Below are 24,542 nucleotides of genomic sequence, written 5' to 3'. Positions count from 1 at the left end.
GCCGCCAAAGTACACCGCCTTCACTCGTTTCTTATCCTCTCTGTTTCCCCCATCTTTTTTATTAAACAAATAAAAAAGCCCTCGAATATGCATTTAACTAATATCTTGATTTTGATCGTCAACATTAGGCGAATATTTTATGTATAAATTATGGTTGAATTTAGTTATTTTGGAATTAGTTTTATACTCGATTTTTATATCCACTTTTCATCCAGTTATTTTAAAATTACTCATTTTTTTAATTTGATTTTTTTTTACAAAAGCTACACTATACTCGATTTAAATTTGGTTAAATTAATTTTATAAAAATATAGATCTAATAAAATTTTAAATTAAATTCAATTTAAATATCTAACATGATGGAATACATTTTTTTTAAAACCTTGAAACCCCAATAGGGATTCCAAAGCAAAACTATACATAAACATCATAAATATTCAAAACCATAACATAACCAAAAACTGTCCTAACGAAGAAAGAAACAAGTCATCAGATTCTTTCAACTGTGGTTTCAACATTTCAGGAACATCCCTCCTGTCTTCTCTCAGGCTCATCTTCTTTCGTTGCTGCTTCAGAATTTTGCAGAAGACAAAACCAACAAAACAATGCCACTGTTAGGGTTTTCTAACTGAAGACACCATGTCAGACTGCAACTTCCAAGCCATGGTTGTGTTAGAGATCACAAGAATGACCGATAAGTACACTGACATGGGGGATTTTTGAAGAAACCTGCCAGAAAAAAAGGGCTTCCGATCCCATTGCATCACAGCTCTCGCGTTTCCGGAATCATCGAAACAGTAATGGCTTCCCCTTCTCATACGATCCCTCGAGAAAATTTCGAGCATCTGAAACTAAACCAACATGACGAGAGACCGATAAAGGGCCAACCTTGTGCAGTACAAAATCATCACAGGTTATTATGAGAATCTACCCCACCACCGGCTTTTCTGCCGATGAGAACATCATACGTATGACCATCAGGTGTAACACCCTTATCAAGCATTTCGTCGTGAAGTGCGAAAGCCTTGTTCAGATTTCCTTCACTACGATGCTCGGCGATCAGGGCATTGTAGATGTTCACGTTTGGAATTTTACCCTTCTTCTCCATCTCTTCGAGAATCTCTTGTGCATTCACCAGCTGCCCGTTCTTACATAGACCGCTGACAAGTGCTGTGTACATGATGAAATCCGGTTTGATACCCTCTTCAATCATCTTCGAGTACAAATCCAAAGCAATATCCAACTTTCTTTCCTTCAGACATCCATCTATCAGAGTTGTATACGTTGGCAGATGACAGTGTATACCATCGTTCATCATTTTCTTGTACAAATCAAGCCCCGCGTCAATATTTCCCACATCACGGTAACCCGAAATCAAGCTATTGTAAACAGTAACAGATGGGCACAACCCTAGTTCAAGGAGTTCAGAGAACAGAGCAGAAGCTTTTTCCATGTCTCGCATTTTACAAAACCCGTCTATTAAAGCACCGTAGACTGGAATATCCCGTTTGATACCCCTGTCTTCCATTTCCTTAGTCATTTTCAGCGCAAGATCCATCTTACTAGATTTGAAGCAGCCATTGATCAAGCTTGTATAGGTTACTGCGGTGGGGAAAACACCATTGTCACACATCTCCCTGTAAGTTGCCAATGCAGAATCAAGATTGCCTTCTTTGACAAACCCATCTATGATGCTATTGTAAGTCCTGCAACTCGGGCCAAAATTCAATTCACTGATGAACTTTTGCAACGCATCTCTTGCATCAGATGTCTTACCGGCCTTGCACACACCATCAATAAAAGAGCTGAACACGACCTCGTTGGGAGTGACACTAGAAGAATCCATTTCATGGAGAACATCAAAAGCATTCTGTATATCACCATTTTTGGAATATCCATCGATCAAAATGGAATACGTGACGTTATTCGGTTTAAGACCCTTCTCCAGCATCTTTGAAAAAATAATACGAGCCTTTTCCATATCTTTCACTTTGCAATGGGCAAGAATCATATTATTGTAAGAAACTGCATTAGGCTCAATACCCTTACTCTCCATCATACGTACCAAGTTTATAGCCTCATTTATCTTGCCTTGCTTGCATAACCATGACAAAATACTGTTACAGATGAAAGTATTTGCAACACCAGATTCAACCGACTCATCAAATATCGTCAGTGCCTTTTCTGGAGTCTGAGCTTTCAAATACCCTCGAATCATTGAGTGAACATGAAAGCAAGAAGGAGGAATACTTACAAGTTTCATTTCCTCGTAAAGCTCAAGGGCCTTCTCCATATTCTCTTTCCTACAACACCATTCTATCAGAACCGAAAAAGTAACCTTGTTCGGGGACGGTCCTTTCTCCTTCATCTCTCTAAACAAATCCAAAGCACTGACCAAATCGTCGTTCTTGCAGTGCCCCTTAATCAGGCTCGTTGCAGCAATTACATTCATCGGTATCCCACAACTCACCATCTCATCCTTTAACCTCAATGCCTCCTCCAAGTTTCCCTCTGTCACGGAAGCCGTTATCACACTAGTATACGTTTCCTGAGATGGAACATTCATCTTTTCTCTCATCTCTCTCAACAGACCAAAAGCCATACTCAAATCGGGCTTCTTGCAGGCAGCCTGAATAGCAAGACTATACATTAATCCATCAGGCTCTACCCCTCTACTCTTCGCATCACCAAAAATCTCCGCAGCCTCCTCAGGCTTCCCTTCTCTCAAACTCGCCCGCATGAACAGCTGCGTGGTAAAGTTATCACCAGTAACACCTAAGGTAACCATCTTATGATACAGTTCTCGAGCTTCATCCATGGAGTTCCTTCTAAGTAAAGCACTAAAAAGACTGTTCATATACGTAACGAATGGAATCGCCTTTCGCTCTAACATTAGATTGAGGCAGTCTACGGCATCATCCACACGCCTCGCTCGGATATAACCATTCAACAAGTAATTAAAAGCTCGAGAATTTAGTTCAAACCCAAACTTTTCAGCGCAATAGACGATGCGATTGACTGCCACGCTTGGCTTAGGGATTGAGTAGTTCGAAAGGTACCGTATGATCAAATCTCTGGCGGGAGCGAACGTCTCGCGACAACCCAGCAGAATGTGAACGAGTACCCACAACACGTCGCCATCTTGGTCGAACCCGCCCCACGGCTCGACCCAATTGTAGTACCGAAGAGCCGACCGTGGGTCACTCCGGTGACCCAGAAGCGCGTCGATCACACGCGCTTCGTTCATGATGTCGCCTCCATATTTGGAGGTGGAGGGATAAGGCACAGAGTCCGATAATGTGGAATTGACTGGACGTTTAGGAGAAGCGGATTCGTGGAGGGGTTTCCCGGTAGAATTGCTGTCGCGGGCTGGATAGTCGGGTGCCCTGGAAGATCGAGATTGTGAACAAAAGGGTTTAGGGTTTATCAAACGACGAAGAAGATTCGGTGGAGGAATTCGTTTGGGAGTCAAGGAAGAACTCATTTTTCGTCAGCAATCGTCGTCTGCAGAGATGACCGGAGACGACGATGCAGCCCTAGCCTTGGCGACCTGGTTTGCAACGAGTCAACTTCGTATGATCCATGGGCGACCCATGATGGGCCAACTCGGCAGCCGAATAACATATATGGACCCGTTTTAGTGTTTCTAAAATAAAGAAAAAAAAAGATTTTTTAAAGAAAGTTACGGCCGGCTTCATTCTCCGACAACGCAGGGGAGAAGGAGATGCCATTTCGCCCTCCTCCTTCCTCCAATCTCACAAGGGTACGTCTCTCTTCCTCCTGAAAGACATGAAAAAATGGACCTTTTTATGCATTTTTACTGAGTTTTTCTTCCTGGTTCTCCAGCGATTGTTCATTTGTTTGACCCAATCTTTGTATGAACCCTTTTATTTACAAAAAAAAAAAATCAGCTTTCACTTAAAGATTTGTTTTTTTAATCCAAAGTGCATTTCTCCTTTCTGCCTTCTTATTGTATGAATATTTCATAAATATGTCAGATCAAAGATGAGATTCCTATGTCTTGTTTCGCGTTTAATCATCCCCAATGTTTGCAATGATAATATTTTATATATTTTTTAATGTGCTAATTTACAAATATCAACAGATCTACAGCTTGCACATCTTCACTCCACGACACTTCCACGACCTTCAATATGAAGTCAAATGTGACTATTGACTTCCACGTGGCACTTCCTCATTCGCTGGTGTTTTCCCTCCGACAAATCATCCACGTTCACTTGGCTTCTTACAGTCAACTCTTCCTCTAAAACCATGCAATATACATAAAACCAGACATCTCTGCATCTCACTGTCTTCGTGATCCGTCCCAATGGCGTCGTCGGCGAGCATCTTCCTCACTCTCTTCCTCTCCGCTCTTCTTCTCCTGAACTCGCCGTCTCTTTCGCTCGCCGTTGACTCAGATCTTGATGAAGACGTCGCTTTCCTCGCTTCCGAGGAAGCCAAGGAACATGCCCATGTCCCCTACGGAGATGACCACGACCAGTTCCATTACCAAGACTTCGAAAACTACGAAGACTTCGAATCCGGAGAAGGCGGGTACGAGCACGGCGGAGCGCACGAGGAGGAGCCGCTGTTTCCGGCGGTGGACGAAAAGGACGTGGTGGTGCTGACGAAGGAGAATTTCACGGGTTTTGTGGGGAACAACAGCTTCGTGATGGTGGAGTTCTACGCGCCATGGTGCGGACACTGTCAGGCTTTGGCGCCGGAGTATGCGGCGGCGGCGACGGAGCTGAAGGGCGTGGCGGCGCTCGCGAAGCTCGACGCGACGGAGGCAGGCGAGCTCGCTCAGAAGTACGAGGTGCAGGGGTTCCCGACAGTGTTTCTGTTTGTTGATGGAGAAGTACAGAAGACTTATGAAGGGGAAAGGACCAAGTAAGTGGCTTTGAGTTCAAGATTGTGTTTTATCTGATCGATTGTCTGACCCATTTTGGGATCAATGCGTTGGCAATAGAGATTGGTTTGTTTCAGATTCGTAGTTTGGGATCTGTCTGGATGCTAAATTCGGAGACTTTTTTTTTATCTGATTTGTTAATGTTGTAGTTTTGGTAGGCCAAAGTGATTAGAGATCTCTCTTTGATGTGAGTATGGAACTTGTCATCTGAGACATTATTGAGATCAGAGAGAGCTAACATTGACCCGAGATTTACGGGAATTTGTATGGATTTTGCAGCATAATATCAGCATTGCATCAACATCTGGGTATTAGATCTCTTAAATTTGGAGTAGAGAATGAACTTCAAGTATTCTATATATATGTATGTGCATATATGTATTCCATGTTGGATTTGTATCTGTCCCCAGTTGAAGAAAAATGTTGATGTTGGTGAATCTGTGAGAACAAATGTTTATGGAACCTCGAAAACGGAATACCTGATGATCTATTGCGGGGTTTAAACTATTCTGGTTGAGTTCTGATATGTTCCTGTTTAGTTATTTGTATTGATACATGTTTTTGGTAGATGCGTTTTCATTTGTGATGCCTCTGATTGGATAAACTGTTTGGTTGCAGGGACGCAATCGTGACTTGGGTGAAGAAGAAGATCGGCCCAAGCATCCAAAACATTACTACAACCGTTGAGGCAGAACGTGTCTTGTCCGCTGAACCAAAAATCGTTTTCGGATTCCTCAACTCGTTAGTGGTATTCTTTTCTGCTCGTTCTTGCAAAAATCACTTCAAGAATTGGTTTTGGGGCACTTAACTTCAAATCTAGTAGTTCTGTTCAAACTGACTTTAGGGTTGTATCTTGATTGTAAAGTCTGCATCTTTCAGATGCAATGTGTGATCGTTGTTTTCGAAAATACGTTTTGAACACTTGGGTTCAACTTTTCTACTCCTTTTTCTTCATAGGGTCCGGAAAGTGAAGAGCTTGCAGCTGCTTCCAGGATGGACGACGATGTTAGCTTTTACCAAACTACGAGTCCTGAAGTTGCGAAGATATTTAAAATCGAATCCGAAGCCAAGCGTCCTTCCTTGGTCATTCTGAAAAAGGAGGATGAGAAACTCGCCAGTTTCGGTTAGATTCCTCGAGAATTCGATTTCCTTTCCCCCGGTTTCAATCCTCTCTTACACGATTGTTCTTATGATCTAAAGGTGTGTGTGGCATTTTTCTCTTTATGGCAGATGGAAATTTCATTAAGGCAGCTATATCAGAGTTTGTGTCAGCAAACAAAGCTCCCTTAGTGATTAATTTCACGAGGGAAAGCGCATCACTCATCTTCGAAAACCCGATAAAAAACCAAGTAAAAGACCCTTTTCTCCGTTTGTTTTCTCGTTGTGTGTTGATGATGACGATATCGATATTTGTAGTCTCCATTTTTTTTCCCAGTGCTGATTTCTTCTGTTACCTTGTCAGCTCATTCTATTTGCTGCTGCAAACGAAACCGAGAAGCTCCTTCCCACTTTCAGGGAGGTGGCAAAGTCCCTTAAGGGAAAGGTTGTCATTTCTTTCTCTTCTGTTGATAGTTTGTCAGGAAACTTAATGTCGAAACATCAATCAGTTATGTTCAAGGCCGGGCGATAGGATTAAGAATAGCGGGTTCTGTTTGTTGCAGTACGTCTTTGTTTATGTGCAAATGGACAATGAAGATTATGGACAAGCTGTTTCTGATTTCTTCGGTGTTACCGGAACCGCCCCGAGAGTAAGTTTTCCTCCACGTAACATCGCTCGGACTTTGTTCTTTACCGGTCACTTGGTACAATGAATCCGTTGATATGTTTTTGTTTGAATGCGTAGGTGATGGTATACACTGGAAATGAAGATACGAGGAAGTTTCTTCTGGATGGTGAATTGACACTCGAGAACATTAAGGTTTTTCCGAGTTCGATACAGTCCCGATTTGCGGTTTCGTGATTCGCAATATGTTTTTCGTAACTTGTAGCGATCTGTTTAAATACGTTTCTTGTATATATTTGTCGATAGACATTTGCAGAAGATTTCTTAGCTGACAAACTAAAGCCTTTCTACAAGTCAGATCCCGTGCCCGAGAAAGTAAGTCCTTCTCCTGGAAACAACCTCGGCCAGGAACATGCTCTTGTGACCTTAAGGGACAATAACTAATCTATTTCCTATCGAATTCTGATCCAACGCAGAATGACGGTGATGTTAAGATCGTTGTTGGCAACAACTTTGACGAGATCGTTCTTGACGAATCAAAGGACGTTCTTCTCGAGGTAATCATATATTGTCTTTCAGACAAAGAATCGGTCAAGTACGTTTCTTCTTGTTGTATCCTCGTTATACCTACGACGTTTCGGTTTTTCTCCAGATATACGCTCCTTGGTGCGGCCATTGCCAAGCACTCGAGCCAACTTACAACAAGCTCGGGAAGTATCTCAGAGGCGTCGAGACACTTGTCATAGCCAAGATGGATGGCACAACCAACGAGCATCCTCGAGCTAAGGTACTACTAGCTCGACGCAAATCTTTGCGGGCTTAAGACAAACTGAGATTAATCATAAACTTTAAAAAAGAAAGACATTTATGAATAAGATCTTAATCTATTTTGTTCTGTCTCCATCTCTCACAGGCTGATGGCTATCCAACAATCCTTTTCTTCCCCGCTGGAAACAAGAGCTTCGACCCGGTGAGCTGATCTGATTAAATAAACTCTCCCTTTTTTTCTCTCCCTTCTCGTCGTACCGTTTCATCGCCACGGGGTTTTGAAACACGAAAACCGGTTCTGTCGCGTCAAGAACTGATTTGTTAGTTTTTGTTCGGACGTCAGATCACTGTGGAGGCCGACCGAACTGTGGTGGAAATATACAAGTTCCTGAAGAAGCATGCATCCATCCCTTTTAAACTCCAGAAGCCGGCATCCTCCGCTTCTGAACCGGTCATTGCCATTGAAGAGCCGAAGAAGGTTTCGTCTGATGGAAAGGATGAGTTGTGATGATGCCTACTGGGAAACTTGATAGATGAACCCTAACGTCCAAAAGGGTTTCCATTGATGACAAAAAAAAACGAGTTTTTTTTGTTTGTTGTTGTTGTAACTTTAGAATTGTTGTATGCTGTGATTTGGGGCAATCGAACAAAGAAGAGAAGCATGTTTCTGAAGAATATGTTCATTTCATTTCTTCTATCCAAGAGAAGCAGTCTCAGTTCTGTCTGGTTCCGCGGGTTTGTTTTATTTTTCAATTAATATTTGTAAAACTAATAATAAATCAATCTCATTGAAAAAAGGTTTATAAAGATTTTTTTTAAATAAATATTCATCAAAAATCATTTTCGATTTAGAACCAAATTTATGTCAAAATAGCGTGACAAAAAAGGACAAGTGTTCGCATTTGTGTGGCTGTTTTAATTTTGTATACTAAAAAAAAAATATTTCTTCCGTTTACTCACCATATTTCTTGGAAAAATCCCTAATTCCCACTTCCTCGGTTCTCTCCAGATTCTTCCCCAAATGGCTCTCCGATCCCTCAAATCGCCGTTGCCGGCACCATCCGTCGCCTTCTCCGCCGGGAAGAGGCCTCGCTCCTGCAGTTTCGCGTCGAATCCGACCGTCGCCGTCTTCAACCGCCGCTACTCGTTCTTTGGCACCGCTTCGATCCTCAAACTCAATCCCAGTACCTCCGCCGCCGCCGCCACGTTTCCGTCACCTCCGACGAAGAGATTCCGGTGCATGGCGACGGCGCTGACGCCGCAGCTGAGGGAAACGCTGGACAAGCTGGTGAGCTCGAAGGAGGTGGTGCTGTTCATGAAGGGGACGAAGGATTTCCCGATGTGCGGGTTCTCGAACACGGTGGTGCAGATCCTGAAGACGCTGAATGCGCCGTTCGAGGACGTGAATATTCTGGAGAACGAGCTCCTGAGGCAAGCGTTGAAGGAATACTCGAACTGGCCGACATTTCCTCAGCTTTACATCAACGGCGAGTTCTTCGGCGGCTGTGACATTGCCATTGAGGCTTTTCAGAGTGGTGAGTTGCAGGAAGTATTGGAGAAGGCTATGTGTTCTTGAAATCACTAAAAAGAAAGGAAAACACGTTGTTGATTGTGTGGAATCTGTGATGAATGATACAGAAATTGTGTTTCTGGGTATTTAGGGTTTAATCTGTGGACTGGACGATCAATCATTGCATCTGAAAAAGATCACGCTTTATAAAGTGTTCAAGATAGTTAGAGAGTTGCTGCTAATGTCGGAAAACGTCTGAAAGGTGTTCAGTCTATACACTAAAACCTTTCCGTGATCTTGTCTTGATGTTTGATGATGCCTCCATAAGTGTAACGAAATTTCCGAAATTTCAACGGCTTCGGATATCGTAGGCATCCGGTTTTAGCCACGAGTATCCGGGTCTCACGAGATTGAGATCTAAGATGAGGTCGAGACGAGATCGATTACCCGACCGACGTCGAAATTGCGAGATATAGCGAATTTGAAATTGCAAGATTGGATTCATAGAAGAGACTTTGTTTCATAGAAGCTACTGTTACATTCGTCTATCCAACATTCCAACTCCTTTGGATCGATATGAAAGTTGCATCAAATGGTGAAATTGGACCGTTGATTCGTTCCGATTTTGGATTGTTATTGTTTTAATGAAATTAGTGTGCTTATTGTTTATGATTTATTAATAAAATGTTTCAAAGCATGTAACAAAGACCAATTACTGAAATGAGAATCGCGTGATTGATTGTGAAATACATAGCTTTACTGCAAATTTTTTTTTCTGATTTTTTTTTTAAAAAAAAACAAGGGAAGTGGATGAGGATAAATGGCAAGAAGGTAGTTTTATCCACTTGGCCTCCAACCGCACAAACAAGCAGATGCATATTTCATACCGGATTGAGAAGTGACACGTGGACCAATGACAGAAACCGTGTAAGCCCTCTTTACCCAATCACAATCCTCTTTTAGATTTTCAATCCCAACGCTCCTTATTATACACTCTCCTCTCTCACAACATCTCTTATCTCCACCAAATCTCTCCCTCTCTATCAGAAATGGCTTCGAACGCGCTGATGAGCTGCGGCATCGCCGCCGCGTACCCGTCGCTTCTCTCGTCGTGCAGCAATCGGCTTACCCGGGCACGGGGCCATTGGAGAACTTGGCTACTCACTTGGCTGATCCATGGCACAACAACATTGGTGACATTGTCATCCCTCCTTCCCTTTCGCCCTAAATCCAGAGTTCGTCCTCATTTCATCTTTCAACCACTGTAAAATTGGTAACGTGTGTGTGTAAAAACATCACCTTGCAATGAACGCGCTTGTCCTCCTCCCTTGTCTGTGTAATCTGATAACTAGGGCTTAGATATGCATACATATATATCAAATGTATTTGCTTGGAATCTCTTCAACTGGCTTTTTAAGTGGTTCAACATCAGTACATTTTTTGTTCAAACAAAACCAATCAAACCCAAACCGGACTAAACCGACGGTATTTCGGTTTTAGATTGGCACATTTTTTTGAAAACCGGTTCAAAGCTGAAAAAACGAAATCCAAAATCGATCCATGATACTGAACTCGGAGCATCTGCAATTTCATCTCTTAAAAATCGTACACCGTAATTATTTTATATGTTCTGCACATCAATAGCTTCCAATAACTAGAAATTAAAGAACCTACAAGATCTATGTTTACTTAATTTCTTATGGACATTTTGTTACGTTTAATATGAAGTAACACACACATGTCAACGGCGGCGGCCGCGTCAGCATGACAGCCGATTGGATGCCAGGTCAACCTCGCCCTCCTTACCTCGACGGCTCTGCTCCTGGGTACGAAATCTCTGGACTTTGATTGTCGGTTTTGGTTTATCTCGCGTTGACAGAAGTTGGACTGAAGTTTGGTTATGTTCGGTTTTTTGTCCGGTTCAATTACGGTTTAGTTTGGTGATGTTTTGTTGGGATACTAGTCTATGCTGAGCAATGTCGAAAACATGTGTTTGGTGATATGAGGCTTTGTTAGCTATAAATTAAAAGTGTGACTTCTTTAACGGTAACTTGTGTTAATCTTAAACGTTACAGACGAAATGTGTTCTATGTGAATATATCTATACGCTAAATTTGGACCATTATGTGCATGTTTGGATCTTTGATTAAGTTTTTTCTTTTATAATGGGACAGCGACTTTGGATTCGACCCACTTAGGCTGGGAGAAGTTCCGGAGAATTTGGAGAGATACAAGGAGTCAGAGCTCATCCACTGCAGATGGGCAATGCTTGCTGTTGTAAGTACCTCACCAACGAGTGAATACACACTCACGCATCGGTCTATGCCTAGTACAAATCTAGTTTGTGGGAGAAAGTATAATGGTTTTTCCCTATTCTTGAAATGTGCAGCCAGGGATATTGGTGCCTGAGGCATTGGGGTATGGAAACTGGGTGAAGGCTCAGGAATGGGCGGCGACACCGGGAGGTCAAGCCACGTACTTGGGCAACCCCGTGCCATGGGGCACTCTTCCGACCATTCTCGTGATCGAGTTCTTGGCTATCGCTTTTGTCGAGCACCAGAGAAGTATGGAGAAAGACCCCGAGAAGAAAAAGTACCCCGGAGGTGCCTTCGACCCTCTCGGATACTCCAAAGATCCCAAGAAGTTCGAGGAATTGAAGGTTAAAGAGATCAAGAACGGTAAAACACCTCTTCTTGATCACTTGTTCGCAAGCAAACGCATTCTTTGCTCATATATCTAACGGATGTGGTTATATTATTTCGATGAAATGACGAGTTTTGATATAAAACTGCTCTTGGTAACTCTCGATATATACGTTAATCTGATATCGTCGGTTTTGTAGGGCGACTCGCGTTGTTGGCATTCGTGGGGTTCTGCGTGCAGCAATCGGCTTACCCGGGCACGGGGCCATTGGAGAACTTGGCTACTCACTTGGCTGATCCATGGCACAACAACATTGGTGACATTGTCATCCCTCCTTCCCTTTCGCCCTAAATCCAGAGTTCGTCCTCATTTCATCTTTCAACCACTGTAAAATTGGTAACGTGTGTGTGTAAAAACATCACCTTGCAATGAACGCGCTTGTCCTCCTCCCTTGTCTGTGTAATCTGATAACTAGGGCTTAGATATGCATACATATATATCAAATGTATTTGCTTGGAATCTCTTCAACTGGCTTTTTAAGTGGTTCAACATCAGTACATTTTTTGTTCAAACAAAACCAATCAAACCCAAACCGGACTAAACCGACGGTATTTCGGTTTTAGATTGGCACATTTTTTTGAAAACCGGTTCAAAGCTGAAAAAACGAAATCCAAAATCGATCCATGATACTGAACTCGGAGCATCTGCAATTTCATCTCTTAAAAATCGTACACCGTAATTATTTTATATGTTCTGCACATCAATAGCTTCCAATAACTAGAAATTAAAGAACCTACAAGATCTATGTTTACTTAATTTCTTATGGACATTTTGTTACGTTTAATATGAAGTAACACACACATGTATATACATAATTATTTTTAAAGAAATAAAAAAAAAAGAATAATAAAATTAGTGAAATCAATAAAATAATGTGGAGCGTGGCCCTCGGTTCTTGAAATTCTCTTTTGACCTACTTTGACTGATGGACAAAAATTTTTTTTAAGAAAAATTATCACTATTCCCTAGTGGCCAATGAGAAGAGAGAATAGTAGAATAGGGTGGTCCATTCCATGTCTTATGATTTACTCTATTTTTTTATTTATCATCATTATATTTTTTATTTATTGAAGAAAAAAAGTGATTACCAAAGAAAAAAAAACATTATTTCTAATCTTTTTTCTCTCATCATTATTCATTAGTACTTTTTCCACCGGTTTACATTCCCCATGAATCTTTTTTTTTTCATTAAATTGAATTTGTTGACTTGACAAATGCAAAAGAAGAAGATGATTCTGTTGTGATTTTGTGTAACATAATTGTAGAGAGAGAAAGACATATACGGAGTATATTGCAAGAGATATTAATTAGTCATATACCTAGCCAAAATTAAATAAATTGTTAAAATAACAAAACAAATTATCACAAAAGAAATAAGGCGTAAAAGATACATTTACATTGTGTTAAAAATATTTCCCATTTTTAAGTGTTTTTTTTTTGTTTTCCTCCTAAATCCAGGCATGAATTTGGCATTTGGAATGCATATATCACTTAGAACTAGCCTTGAAATTAAAAAACTATAACTATCAAAATATTAGGTTATGTTTCCACAAAAAAAAAGATGCGTTTAGACGTATGATCTTCATTTTTATAAATATGTTACTGTTTTTTCAAAGGAATATTTTGTTTTTATGGAATTATAAAAAGAAATAACTATTCAAAAAAAGGAGAAAAATAAAAAAAAGAAGCCTGCAGGCGATATATGGTGTCATGTATGTTTGTGTCAAACAGTCTCACGCGTGGTTGGATGGGCTGCTGGAATAATTTCAGGCACCCCTTCCGCTTCCCCTCTCTTCCCCTAGGGTTTCCCGACCATTTCATTTTCCCTTTCTTTTTATTAAATAAAAAAAAACGATATTGCATTAAATTATGATAGTGTTATTTTCGATGAAAATATAAAATGTTAATATCTTAGTGTGACTTTTAAATTCCTCGGTCTTTCTATTATTTGGTTGCTTCTTCATCGTTTTTGTCATATTTCCTGTTTTTAATGATCACTATCATTTTTAGGATTGTATTGCTTTATTATATATTTGCGTTACAATTAGAGGATAATATTTATGTTCCATTATATAAAACTGAATTATATAGTAAGAGAATCTGTTTGAAAATGGATTGATGAATGAAAATTTTTTAAGATTAAACTAATTATTGAACATGAATTTAAACCGAACCGAATGCAAAAACAATCTTAAATATTGAATGAAAAAAAAAGTTATTTAAAACAAATATTTTTTATAACGTAATCCAAATCCAAACCAAAACTAATAAAATCGAATCCAAAAACAACCGAAAAAAATACAAAATATCGAACGCTTAATTGCAGTATATAATTTGATTTTTTTTTATATGGCTCGGTTGTGGGTGAGGTGTAAATATTAATTCTTGATACACCTGCATGTTGTTAATATTTAGCTACCACATTGAAATAGGATTTTTCTAGAAGTGATAATTTCACAAATTTGTCAAAAAAACTTGAAATAAGTCATGATTCATGAAGTCACTTTTTTTTCATATTTAATCTTGTAATATTCATATAACGCTTACAATAACTTTATATATATATGTATGTATGTACACAGAAAAATTATTATGGAGCGATATATAAACGTAATCATACAGATATAGAATAACTAACGATTTGCAATTCGAATATAAGATATTGAGAAGGAAATTTAAAAGGACCAAAGTTAGGAATCCTCCTCCTTGCAACGATAAAAGTTCTACTGAAGATTAATTACTTTGAAACCCTTGTCATTAAACTTCCATGAGAATCAGAACTATGCATTAGAAAATCTAGGAAACCATAATGTAAAATTGGAATATCATAGTATTTAACTAATTAATTAGGCACAGGTTTTGGAGTGAAGTACCTGAAGATTCTGCATAGCCCCCTGCTCATGCTGCGAAATGGACAGAGTCTACAAATCGAACTCGACAATACCTTTCGTACCAAAACAGAAACTAAAGAGAAGCACATATATATATGTGTGTGTGTGTGTGTGTGTTTATGTGGATGTATATGTATAATACAGGAGGATATGCATGGCTCCTCATACGCCATCTGCCAGAGGCCACCGCTGCTCGGTGGGCTCAGCATATGGCATACAGGGAGCCAGGCATACATATATACATATATATACGTGTGTATAGATACATGTCTACTTCATGGTATGAGCGTGTGCGTGTGCATGTATACATGCCATTTCATATATGAAACTTCCTTTGTGTATACCCATGGAATTCTAAGTGAACAATGGATGGAAATCTTATGAAAAAGGATTGACAACTATGTGAGTAAATGCATTTGAGCATATGCAACCTATATGAGTCATATATATATATATATAATCGCATGCGTCCTGTATTCACATGTGTGGAGATGCGGTTTAATGATGTTTTCTCTTCTGGAATAAGGATTTGGTTTTCTTGACACCCTAAAAAGATCACTTTCTTGAAACAAAATTGAGGAGGTACTGAGAATCAATGAAAACATATATACATGAGGCTGGGAATTCAGGAGAGGGAGAGATTGATAGAGAGGGATTGAAGGAGATTGAGAAAGCAGGAGAAGGGTTATATATATAAAAGAGAAACCTAAAGATGGAGATAGATATAAACAGATCGATATATAGAGACAGATATACGTGCATACAAACGTATACACAAACACGTACATACATATATCCAGAGAGAGAGAGAGAGAGAGAGAGCAGAAATAAGGTGTTTGGGTCAAAAATAAAAGATGAGAAAAAAGGGGAAAAAGAAAGACCCACAAGAAACCCTAAGGCAAAGGCAAGAAAGAAGGGAAAAGTGGCAAAGGGGGCTTGAAGTTAGGGCAAAGATTTTTGGTTATTTCGAGTCTTTTGAGATGGAAAACAAGGAATTGCTTGTGGTGTTAGCTTTCGCATCCCTTCTTCCCCACTAAATTTAGACACCCACACCACACACCACTCATCATCATCATCATCCATCATCATCATCATCCACATCATCAATACACAAACTCCATCTTACCTCATCACTCAACACACAAAACCATAAGAGAGAGCTGATGGGTTGGGAGGAAATTTCACAAGCTATAAAAAGAAACAAAAATAAGGATAAATTTTTTTTTATAAAAAAACCCTAAAAGAGAGAGAGGGTGTGTGTGTTTGAAATCTCCTTTTCTGGTTCTGGTGGTCTTAAAAAAGCTAAAGGTTGCTCTTCTCTTCTCTGAAGCTCATTTTGTCTGCAAGTGCTTGGATACACATTGAAAATATAAAATGTTAATATCTTAGTGTGACTTTTAAATTCCTCGGTCTTTCTATTATTTGGTTGCTTCTTCATCGTTTTTGTCATATTTCCTGTTTTTAATGATCACTATCATTTTTAGGATTGTATTGCTTTATTATATATTTGCGTTACAATTAGAGGATAATATTTATGTTCCATTATATAAAACTGAATTATATAGTAAGAGAATCTGTTTGAAAATGGATTGATGAATGAAAATTTTTTAAGATTAAACTAATTATTGAACATGAATTTAAACCGAACCGAATGCAAAAACAATCTTAAATATTGAATGAAAAAAAAAGTTATTTAAAACAAATATTTTTTCTTTCCCTTCCACCTTTTTCCCATCTCTCTCTCTCTCTAAAATTCACACACATACATCATTATATAGATATATATATACTCCCTTGTATTTATATATGCATGATTATCAAATTAACCTAATAATTGAAATACCATACTTGTCACTCTAAACCCCACTTTTCTGTAGAAATACTAATATATCCATGGTCGAGGAAAATCCGATTTAAATGTCTTACAAAATTTGTATGGAAACCCATATTATTGAGCGAAATTAGCCATAATTTCATGGTCTGCTTCGCACCGCATGCTAACAATTCTTGGGGCCATTCTCCTATTTTGCAAAGATCGACATCTGATAATAATTTAGAAAACTTCTGTTATAATATCTATTATTGTATGGTTTCTAATGAAATATAAAAAATACGTTAGTTGCGTTTATTAATCAATAATCATAAGATTAACCAGAGACTTTTATTTTTTATTTTTATTATGAATTCTGGGAGATGGGGTTGGTTGAACCTGGGACTCTCGCTTCGACCCTTTCTGTTTAGACTTTGCAATAATCCATACTGTTTTACTATACCTAATCCATGCATTACTTTGGAATACACACACACGTGTGTATATATGTATGTATGTATGTATGTATATGCATGTGTGCTTCTGTGTGTTTTGTGTATATGGAGATCTATTCGATTACACGTATATCTAGGACGAATCATGAACTTGCCCACCATCCATTTTCCTAAAATACAATTTATAATTAGTTAAAGCATCTTAGATCTCTATTTTGGTTTTATATTTTTGTGTTTCTCCATAAAAATACCAAGGATTATAAAAATTCCAACACTTGATATTCTACATTAAAGATCGGTTTACGCTTAATTTTTTAACACGTTTGTCAACAAAAATAGTTGTAGAACATTTATGTGTGTGTGTTTTCCCATTAATTTTACAATTTTGGGAACAGATTAATAAAAGGGAGACAACTGGTGGAGTATCAAAGTGTAGACAATAACATACAAAAAGGGATTAGGTGTGTAGTTGTCTGTTTCCCCTAATCCAATATTCCATTTGTGAATCAAATAAGGTAATTAAGTACAATCTGTCAAAATCAAATTAATTAATTATATTATTATTTTGAACTAAAATATTTAATTCACTCCGAATCCGAGTGAAGGAAACTGGTTAATTGCAATATCTCAGGGAGCCGATACAATTTGTGGAATTCAAGTGGCCCAAAATATAATAATTGTCGAGTACAATCACTATCTTGTATATGTCTCTTTGCTTGTCCCCATATATATATATATATGTGTGACTATAGTATCTTATATATATATATATGTATGTATATCCCTTATATATATGTATACATGTGTCTATAGTTTCCAGGACCAGTCAATATCTTAATAAGAATCTTTAGCTGTCAATAGAATTTTAGGGTTTACATCAACAGATCAGATGGCATCAGAGCTCAGATTTTTTGGATTTTCTACGCTTTCTTTATACGGCCAGTTTCGTCGTACGAAGGCTTATGGGCCAAATAAATAGTTATACATCATGGCATTTTTTTATGTGTTAATGTCATATAAAGTCCCACTTTGTAAAATCTAGAAAAACTCAAATAGTTATTGACCATCCGATAATTTTGATTAAGATTATTAAATTTACCATTTTTTTCTCAAAATTGTGCAAAGGGTGGTGTTCAGTACCGAATTAAATTTGACTTGGGTCATATTTCATTCATTTCGAATTATTTTAAAATAAATTGTTGGGGTATGGTTCTCCACATAAATCGAGTTTAAAAAAAATATTCGAACGGAATGATATACTAATATATATATATAGAGAGATATATGCGTGGGAATAAGTATATATACTCCAAACAGTTTTTTTTAGTAAAATTATGACTGACGATTTGGATTTCTTATCCGTGATTCATGTAATTTCATGCTACCAGCAATGATATTTTTCCGACATAAATATGCATGGGAATCATGCAATGCAAGTGGCAAACATGATAATGTCTTTCACTGCCATGCATGCGTGTATCCATCTTACCCAACAGGGTATAGCTCCATGCTGAGGCGAGAATTGGTTGGGGTGCCAATTGCTGGTCCCGTATTCGAGCACCTATGCTGGGGAGGGAGGGTTATTTCTTGGTTGGAAGGGTGTTGCTTTCTGGGTCCATGTCACCAAGCCTCTAAAAGATGTTTCCGGGCCTGAGAGCGAAAGCCCAGGTGAACCTCTCGGTTATAAAAAAAAAATGAATGCATTCATCTTCCGCTTTGGCCCTTTTATAGTTTGGATTTTAGACTTTTTCCCTGAAAGTTCTAGAAAAATGCCAATGGATACAAAAGGACATTGACAATGAAGGATTGTTTACATTGCAATATTTGATTCGTTGAAAATCTTTTATTGAAATTTGAATTTAAATTCTAAATTCATATCAAATGCAAATCAACATCCTCCATCCATTTACAGTGTATTTTTTACTAAACATGCTAAAAAAAATATTGCCTACATAATCACTAGATCATCTATTTTATTGCTACTCTTGTCTAAACGTGCTTCATTCGTGAGCGTCGATATGATAAACAAATCATATAGATCAAAGTCATATCATATATCATATTGAAATAAACGAATCATATTAATCAATAGAGCTGTGATGTTATTTGCGAGGTTTAACGACTTGATCTAATATTCTTCGTCTAAAATTCAGTACTATATTATTAAAATCGGCGTTGAATTAAATTCCAAATCAAATAATTGAAATAGTAATCATTTTCATTAGCCACGTTATTTTTTTTTTCCGAAGTGGTAATGACGATATCGATATTCACCCGTTTGAAAGTCAGACATGGCATTAAAAGTCGCATCAATTTGACCTGGGGTTGGGGACAGGAAATATGGTCCGACAGGAAAGTTTCCACGACAAAATTTTATTTTAAAATTTGAACTGATTATTATATGTGTCGATTTTCCAGTTCAAGTAATATGTCTTAAACAACATATGTTTAACTTACTTTATCGTGAAAGAATTCTATTCTTATTGATTTGTACCAAGATCTGTATTTGGTGACACATGAGTTCATCGATAAAATTAGTAATAATTTGGGATAATTAAAATAAAATTATATATATTCGTAAGTTAAATGTATTTTTCTGCCATAATTTGTATTTTATGAATATGCAGTAGCAAAGACCATTTATTTGTATTTGTTTTCCAAAAAATTCAATCAATCCAACAAGAAAATAGGAATTAGGGTTCCTCGACGAAGAAAATAGCAAAACGATCAAACAGGAAAATAAAAAAGAAAAAAGAGAGAGAATCGGACAATAAATGTAAAAACGTCTGAATGAAAACAATGTAAAAGAAAATTTTTTTTTGGGTAACCGGGTTTTCTGGATCGAGGTCCAGACTAATCCCGGGGTCGGGAGCCAGCCATGTGATTTGAATTATGCGCTCCCTCCCTACTATGGTATTCGAATTCAGGGCGGGACAGAATGTAAATGAAGATGGGAGGATTTTTGTCTTTTTCCTTCTTGTTCGGTTCTGAATCCTAACAAAAATGTGTCTCTGTGGGGGGAATATGCAAACTCCATCTAACTTCTCTTGCAATCACAACAACATACATACACATCATGACACATCTTTCTCTCTCCCCCTCATACATGTGTTTATATACATCTACATATATATGCACATGTATCAATTACACATGAATATAACAAGAATAAGACCATGTCAATGGCGAAACATCAATAATCATATTCCAAAATTCAAGAACAAGGGTTTAGAGGAAAACCCACACAGATATCCACTCCCCTATTAATCTTTTAATCCCTATCTATTATTAGAGAATAAACACAAGTGAAAAAAGTTGGAAAATGAAGCATTCTCCGAAGTACATACCTTTGGTTTTGTCATAAGCTGTCTTCTGTGGTTTTGTCTGCCTAAAGCAGATAAGCCTGAAGATGAAGATGAAGAAGAAAACAATGGTAAGTTAACAAATGCAATAGAAAACAAATCAATGGACGGGGGAGGGAAAAAAACGACCTTGCAAGACAGAAGGAGACGCTCTTTCGTAGTTTCGTCGTCCCATTCAACTTCTTCAAGCCATTCTTCCTTTGCCATGACATCGAGTTCGTTCCCATGGAGCTCTCGGAATCAAACAGAAGTTTCCTCAGCTTCGGACACTGTTTTATGCCGAGAAGTCTCAAACAAGGGAAAGGCAGAGGACTCCAGTAGATGCTCTTCAAGTTTTCCAGATCCTCCAAGTAAATATTTTCTAGTTTCAGAAAGGGTATGACACTTCCCCCTCCTTCCCCTCCGAAGCTTTCGGCTTTCTCTTTGCTTATTATCTCTTCGATATGATATGACATTGCGACATATAGAGAAGCGAGACTCGGAGCAAACAGCAGCCAAGTCAGGTCCCTAAAGCCTTGGCAGAGGACTATTTCCACGTTAAAGAGGTTTCGAAACCACGTGTTACTTGGAATGGTGTAAGATGGAAAGACCTCGCCTTCGTTGCCTGATCTCCGATCAAGCTTTATCTCTGAGATATCGGATTCTACTATAAGGAGGTCACGGAGACGATCCATAGCAGTGACGAGTGATATTCCGGAAGATGATACGAGTTCTCGAAGAAACAGGCATCGAGTACAACTTGCCAACCTGCGGTTCCTCAGAAGATGTTCCAAAACAGAAGCTTCTCTTATAGTAATGTTCAGAAGCTGTAAATGCTCCAAGGTCTGCAACTCATCTACCAAGCTGAGGTTTGAAAGAAGACCGGATGCATATAGTTTCAGTACTCTCAAGTTCGATAAACTCGATATTCCAACGATGCTTTGAAGCCTATATGTACGCTCTAAATTCAGATACCTCAACGTCACCAACCCTTTGACACCGACGGGCAGTTGGGCTATCTTTGTTAGTCGTAAGCTCAGATATTGCAGAGATACCAGCTTAGAGATTTCTTCCGGATATCGGTAAGGCCCTCATTACCTGATAGATCCAAAGCCACTAGAGACGGCATGAAAGGAAAGAACTCTGCCGAGATTTTCACCAGCTTGTTGTTTCGTAGAGACAGAGTTATAAGCTCAAAACACTCGGGATTGTCTGTTATGTTCTTGATTTGATTATTCATCAATGATACCCTTCTCGCAATTTTCCAGTTCTCGAGTTTCGGCATTTGATGTAATCCGCTACCAGCTTTCACCAGAAAAAGGTTGCTTTGTTTTCCTAAATCAGATGCTACCCACAAAGCCATTTCACGGACTACATAATGCATTTTCACACACCCTCCGGGCTTATGCTCTATCAGCAAACATGCTCGAACTAGGGTACTAATAATCTCGTAAGCCCGGTTCTCAGCTCTTTCAACATCTTCTTCATCTAAAATTCCCTCACCTATCCAGTACTCTACCAAGAGATGTTTACGTATATTGTAATCTTCAGAAAACAAAGCACAATATTGGAGGCACAACTTGGCGTTATCGTTTTCTAAGTGATCATAGCTGGACTTCAAGATGGGGAGAATCTCATCTTTCATACCCGAAAACTCGGTGGCAGATGAAGCCAAAACATCAATGGCATGACACCATTCTCGTACCGTCCTTTTGCAAGCCATGGTCTCACCAATTACGTTGAGGGCAAGGGGTAAGCCACGACATTTCCCGGCGACTATCTTCGCGAGTTCGGGTATGTCTGGATGACTCTTCAACGTGATTTCTCCGAGCTTGGATCTGAACAATGCCCACGCATTATCGAACGCCAAACACAACTTCCAATTCAACATCAACCCTCATCCTTCCGCATACTTCCTTAGAACGTGTGGTGAATACTACTTTGCATCTATTTTCCGTGCTCGGTAACGGAATCCCGATCTCCTCTAGAGTTACTTTGCACCATATATCATCCAGCAACAACACAAATCTCTTTCTCCTCAGCAATCTGTAGATTTCATAAGCTTTCTCATTTCTGCTCTTATGTTTCCACTCCTCAATACCAAGTCCTAATCTTTTCCCGATTTCCTCTTGCACCCTATCGATCTGTAGATCTTTAGACACCACAATCCATATCACGATATCGAATTCGTTCCTCGCCTCCTCGAGGAACTTATTGTTGATTTGGCAAAGCAGGGTGGTTTTGCCTACTCCTCCCATACCATAAAGTCCTAAAGTTTTCACTCCGTCTTCCATGAGATCCTTCCATGTCGTCTCAAGCATCGTCTCGAGACCAATTGTGGGTTGGATAGGCATCTCCATTACCCTAGGAGGAGGCGCAATTTCAGCCACCATTTCGAAAGCTCCTGCAGATATGAGATATTTTACCTCTGTCAACTTCTTGACTACTTCTTCGCCATAGCAATAGGTCGATATGACATTCTTGGAACAAAACCCACAGAAACACCATCTCTGAGCTTCAGCGCTACGAGCATCGAGTAGGTTACTGATGCTGGGTTTGATGGCTTTGACCCTTGAAAGCCATACTTGGACTTCGGCTAGGCGTTGTAAGCCTTTTACTTCTTCTATCTCTACCCTTCTGGACAAATCATCTCTCTTTGCCTCTAGCTCTTTCATCGCCATCTGCAAAGCCTCCAGATTCTCTCCGAGCCTGCGGACGTAGTTTGCCTTCCCACACAAGAAGCACGAAAGGGCTTGAACCAGTTGATCGCCTGATATGGAAACTGAGAAAATGTTACCCATCTTGGCCTGCTTTGCTGCAGGAGGCAAGGAAAATGGAGATGGAGAAGCAGAGGAAGGAAAACAGTGGAACTAGAAGAACAAAATGATGTAAATACGGAAACAGATCGGAGAAGATCAGAACGGCTTTTTTTCTGAAATACACTACCCGTGTCGCATCCATTTCAGTGGTACACCGTAAAAATAGAAGGAATTAACAAAAGTCATATTTACCCTTAAAAAAGATGGAAAAGACTATATAACCCTTAATAAAACGGGCTGTGTAACAAATGTTACACGTATACACGTTGTTTAAAAAAAAGAGTAATCATGTGACAGGTGGATCCAACCATGAGTATTTTTTAATTTTGTTTTGGAAATCGACTACAACCATATTTTTACGACTGGATTACGATTTATTTGCCACTATAGAATTTTAGTAAATTTGTAAAAAAAATCGCGAATTTTGATTTGGTTTAGTGTTACATATCAACAAATGTACAAAATTTTAATTAATGTGTGGTTTGTGACCTAAAACTAATTCTTTTCGTATAATTTGTTTATATTCTTTATATGTGGATTCTTTATCGACAAAATACATAATTTATTCGCAAATAAGTCGTAATTAATTCGCATAATTTATTCGAGAAGCAAACGTCCATAAAAAAAGTTAAAATCTAAAATAATATAAAAAGCCGCGTGGACAAAATATCTACGAAAAGTGGGTCCAACCATAAAGATTCTTTAATTTTATCTTGGAAATCGGCCACAACCACTTTTTTATGACTGAAATACGACTTATTTGTCACCATAGAATTTTTGTAAATTTGTTTAAAAAATCGCGAATTTCGATTTGGTTTTGTCTAATGATTATAAAATTCATCCAATAAAATGATATTAATCGATTTGAATTAATATTTTTAATAAATTTCAACAAATTTGAAATTTTGATTCATTTTATGTAATTTAGTTGAATATGTGAGTAGTTGGTTAATATACATTTAGTGTTACATATTAAAAAATGTACAAAATTTTAATTAATTTGTGATTTGTGACTTAAAACTAATTCTCTTTGTAAAATTTGTTTATATTCTTCATATGTAGATTCTTTATCGATAAAATACAAATTTTAATCGAAAATTTTAGTTCATATACGAAGTCGCAAATAAGTCGTAGTTAAGTCGTAATAAATACACAAGATTTTTTCGAGAAGCAAAGGTGTATAAAAAAAAATCAAAATCTAAAATAATATGAAAAGCCACATGGACAAAATACATACGGGTCCAACCATAAGGATTCTTTAATTTTGTCTTGGGAATCGGCCACAACCACTTTTTTATGACTAGATTACGACTTATTTGCCACCATAGAATTTTTGTAAATTTGTTAAAAAAAATCGTGAATTTCGATTTGGTTTTGTCTAATGATGATGGAATTCATCCAATAAAGTGATATTAATCGATTTGAATTAATATTGTAGTGGTTCAGGCCAGCCGGAAATCTCACCGAATCACTCCGAATCTCTCGTGTGAACCAAGACCGAAAGAAGAGGACGACACAGAGAAGTTACGAGTTCAGCACCGAGCGTAAAGCTCGGGCCTACGTCTCGGGAAGAGGAAGCCGCGTCTTTTGCTAGGGTTTACAACAGGAAA

At 38.5% G+C, this 24,542-nt stretch overlaps 5 protein-coding genes across 5 annotated transcripts; 3 read left to right on the top strand and 2 right to left on the bottom strand.

The window, feature by feature from the left end:
- Positions 1-357: 357 nt before the first annotated feature.
- LOC104824237 (pentatricopeptide repeat-containing protein At3g54980, mitochondrial-like) lies at positions 358-3,600 on the bottom strand. Its single transcript, XM_010556252.2, has one exon. The coding sequence runs from the start codon at positions 3,482-3,484 to the stop codon at positions 908-910; it is 2,577 nt and encodes an 858-aa protein (XP_010554554.1). The 5' UTR covers positions 3,485-3,600; the 3' UTR covers positions 358-907.
- Positions 3,601-3,673: 73 nt separating this feature from the next.
- On the top strand, positions 3,674-8,128 carry LOC104824238 (protein disulfide isomerase-like 1-3). Its single transcript, XM_010556253.2, has 13 exons — positions 3,674-3,763; positions 4,106-4,893; positions 5,531-5,660; positions 5,870-6,035; positions 6,143-6,261; positions 6,375-6,455; positions 6,574-6,660; positions 6,756-6,830; positions 6,942-7,010; positions 7,112-7,192; positions 7,288-7,422; positions 7,549-7,605; positions 7,747-8,128. Exons 2-13 carry the CDS (start codon positions 4,331-4,333, stop codon positions 7,909-7,911), a joined length of 1,728 nt encoding a protein of 575 aa, XP_010554555.1. The 5' UTR covers positions 3,674-3,763; positions 4,106-4,330; the 3' UTR covers positions 7,912-8,128.
- A 223-nt stretch (positions 8,129-8,351) lies between these two features.
- LOC104824236 (monothiol glutaredoxin-S14, chloroplastic-like) lies at positions 8,352-9,208 on the top strand. Its single transcript, XM_010556251.2, has one exon. The coding sequence runs from the start codon at positions 8,425-8,427 to the stop codon at positions 8,977-8,979; it is 555 nt and encodes a 184-aa protein (XP_010554553.1). The 5' UTR covers positions 8,352-8,424; the 3' UTR covers positions 8,980-9,208.
- A 1,448-nt stretch (positions 9,209-10,656) lies between these two features.
- On the top strand, positions 10,657-12,079 carry LOC104824586 (chlorophyll a-b binding protein 6, chloroplastic). The gene is made up of 4 exons (XM_010556682.2): positions 10,657-10,739; positions 11,088-11,190; positions 11,303-11,591; positions 11,756-12,079. Exons 1-4 carry the CDS (start codon positions 10,678-10,680, stop codon positions 11,905-11,907), a joined length of 606 nt encoding a protein of 201 aa, XP_010554984.2. The 5' UTR covers positions 10,657-10,677; the 3' UTR covers positions 11,908-12,079.
- An 8,081-nt stretch (positions 12,080-20,160) lies between these two features.
- On the bottom strand, positions 20,161-22,914 carry LOC104824585 (probable disease resistance protein At5g63020). The gene is given in 5 exon segments (XM_010556681.1): positions 20,161-20,175; positions 20,264-20,336; positions 20,381-21,191; positions 21,194-21,987; positions 21,989-22,914. Coding segments are annotated over 5 exon segments (2,619 nt in total).
- Between the last annotated feature and the right edge of the window lie 1,628 nt (positions 22,915-24,542).

Source organism: Tarenaya hassleriana, unplaced genomic scaffold (assembly GCF_000463585.1).
Source record: "Tarenaya hassleriana unplaced genomic scaffold, ASM46358v1 Cleome4, whole genome shotgun sequence".
Taxonomy (NCBI): Eukaryota; Viridiplantae; Streptophyta; class Magnoliopsida; order Brassicales; family Cleomaceae; genus Tarenaya; species Tarenaya hassleriana.
The sequence above is the reverse complement of the archived record's forward strand: the minus strand, read 5'-3'. Positions and strand labels throughout refer to the sequence as shown.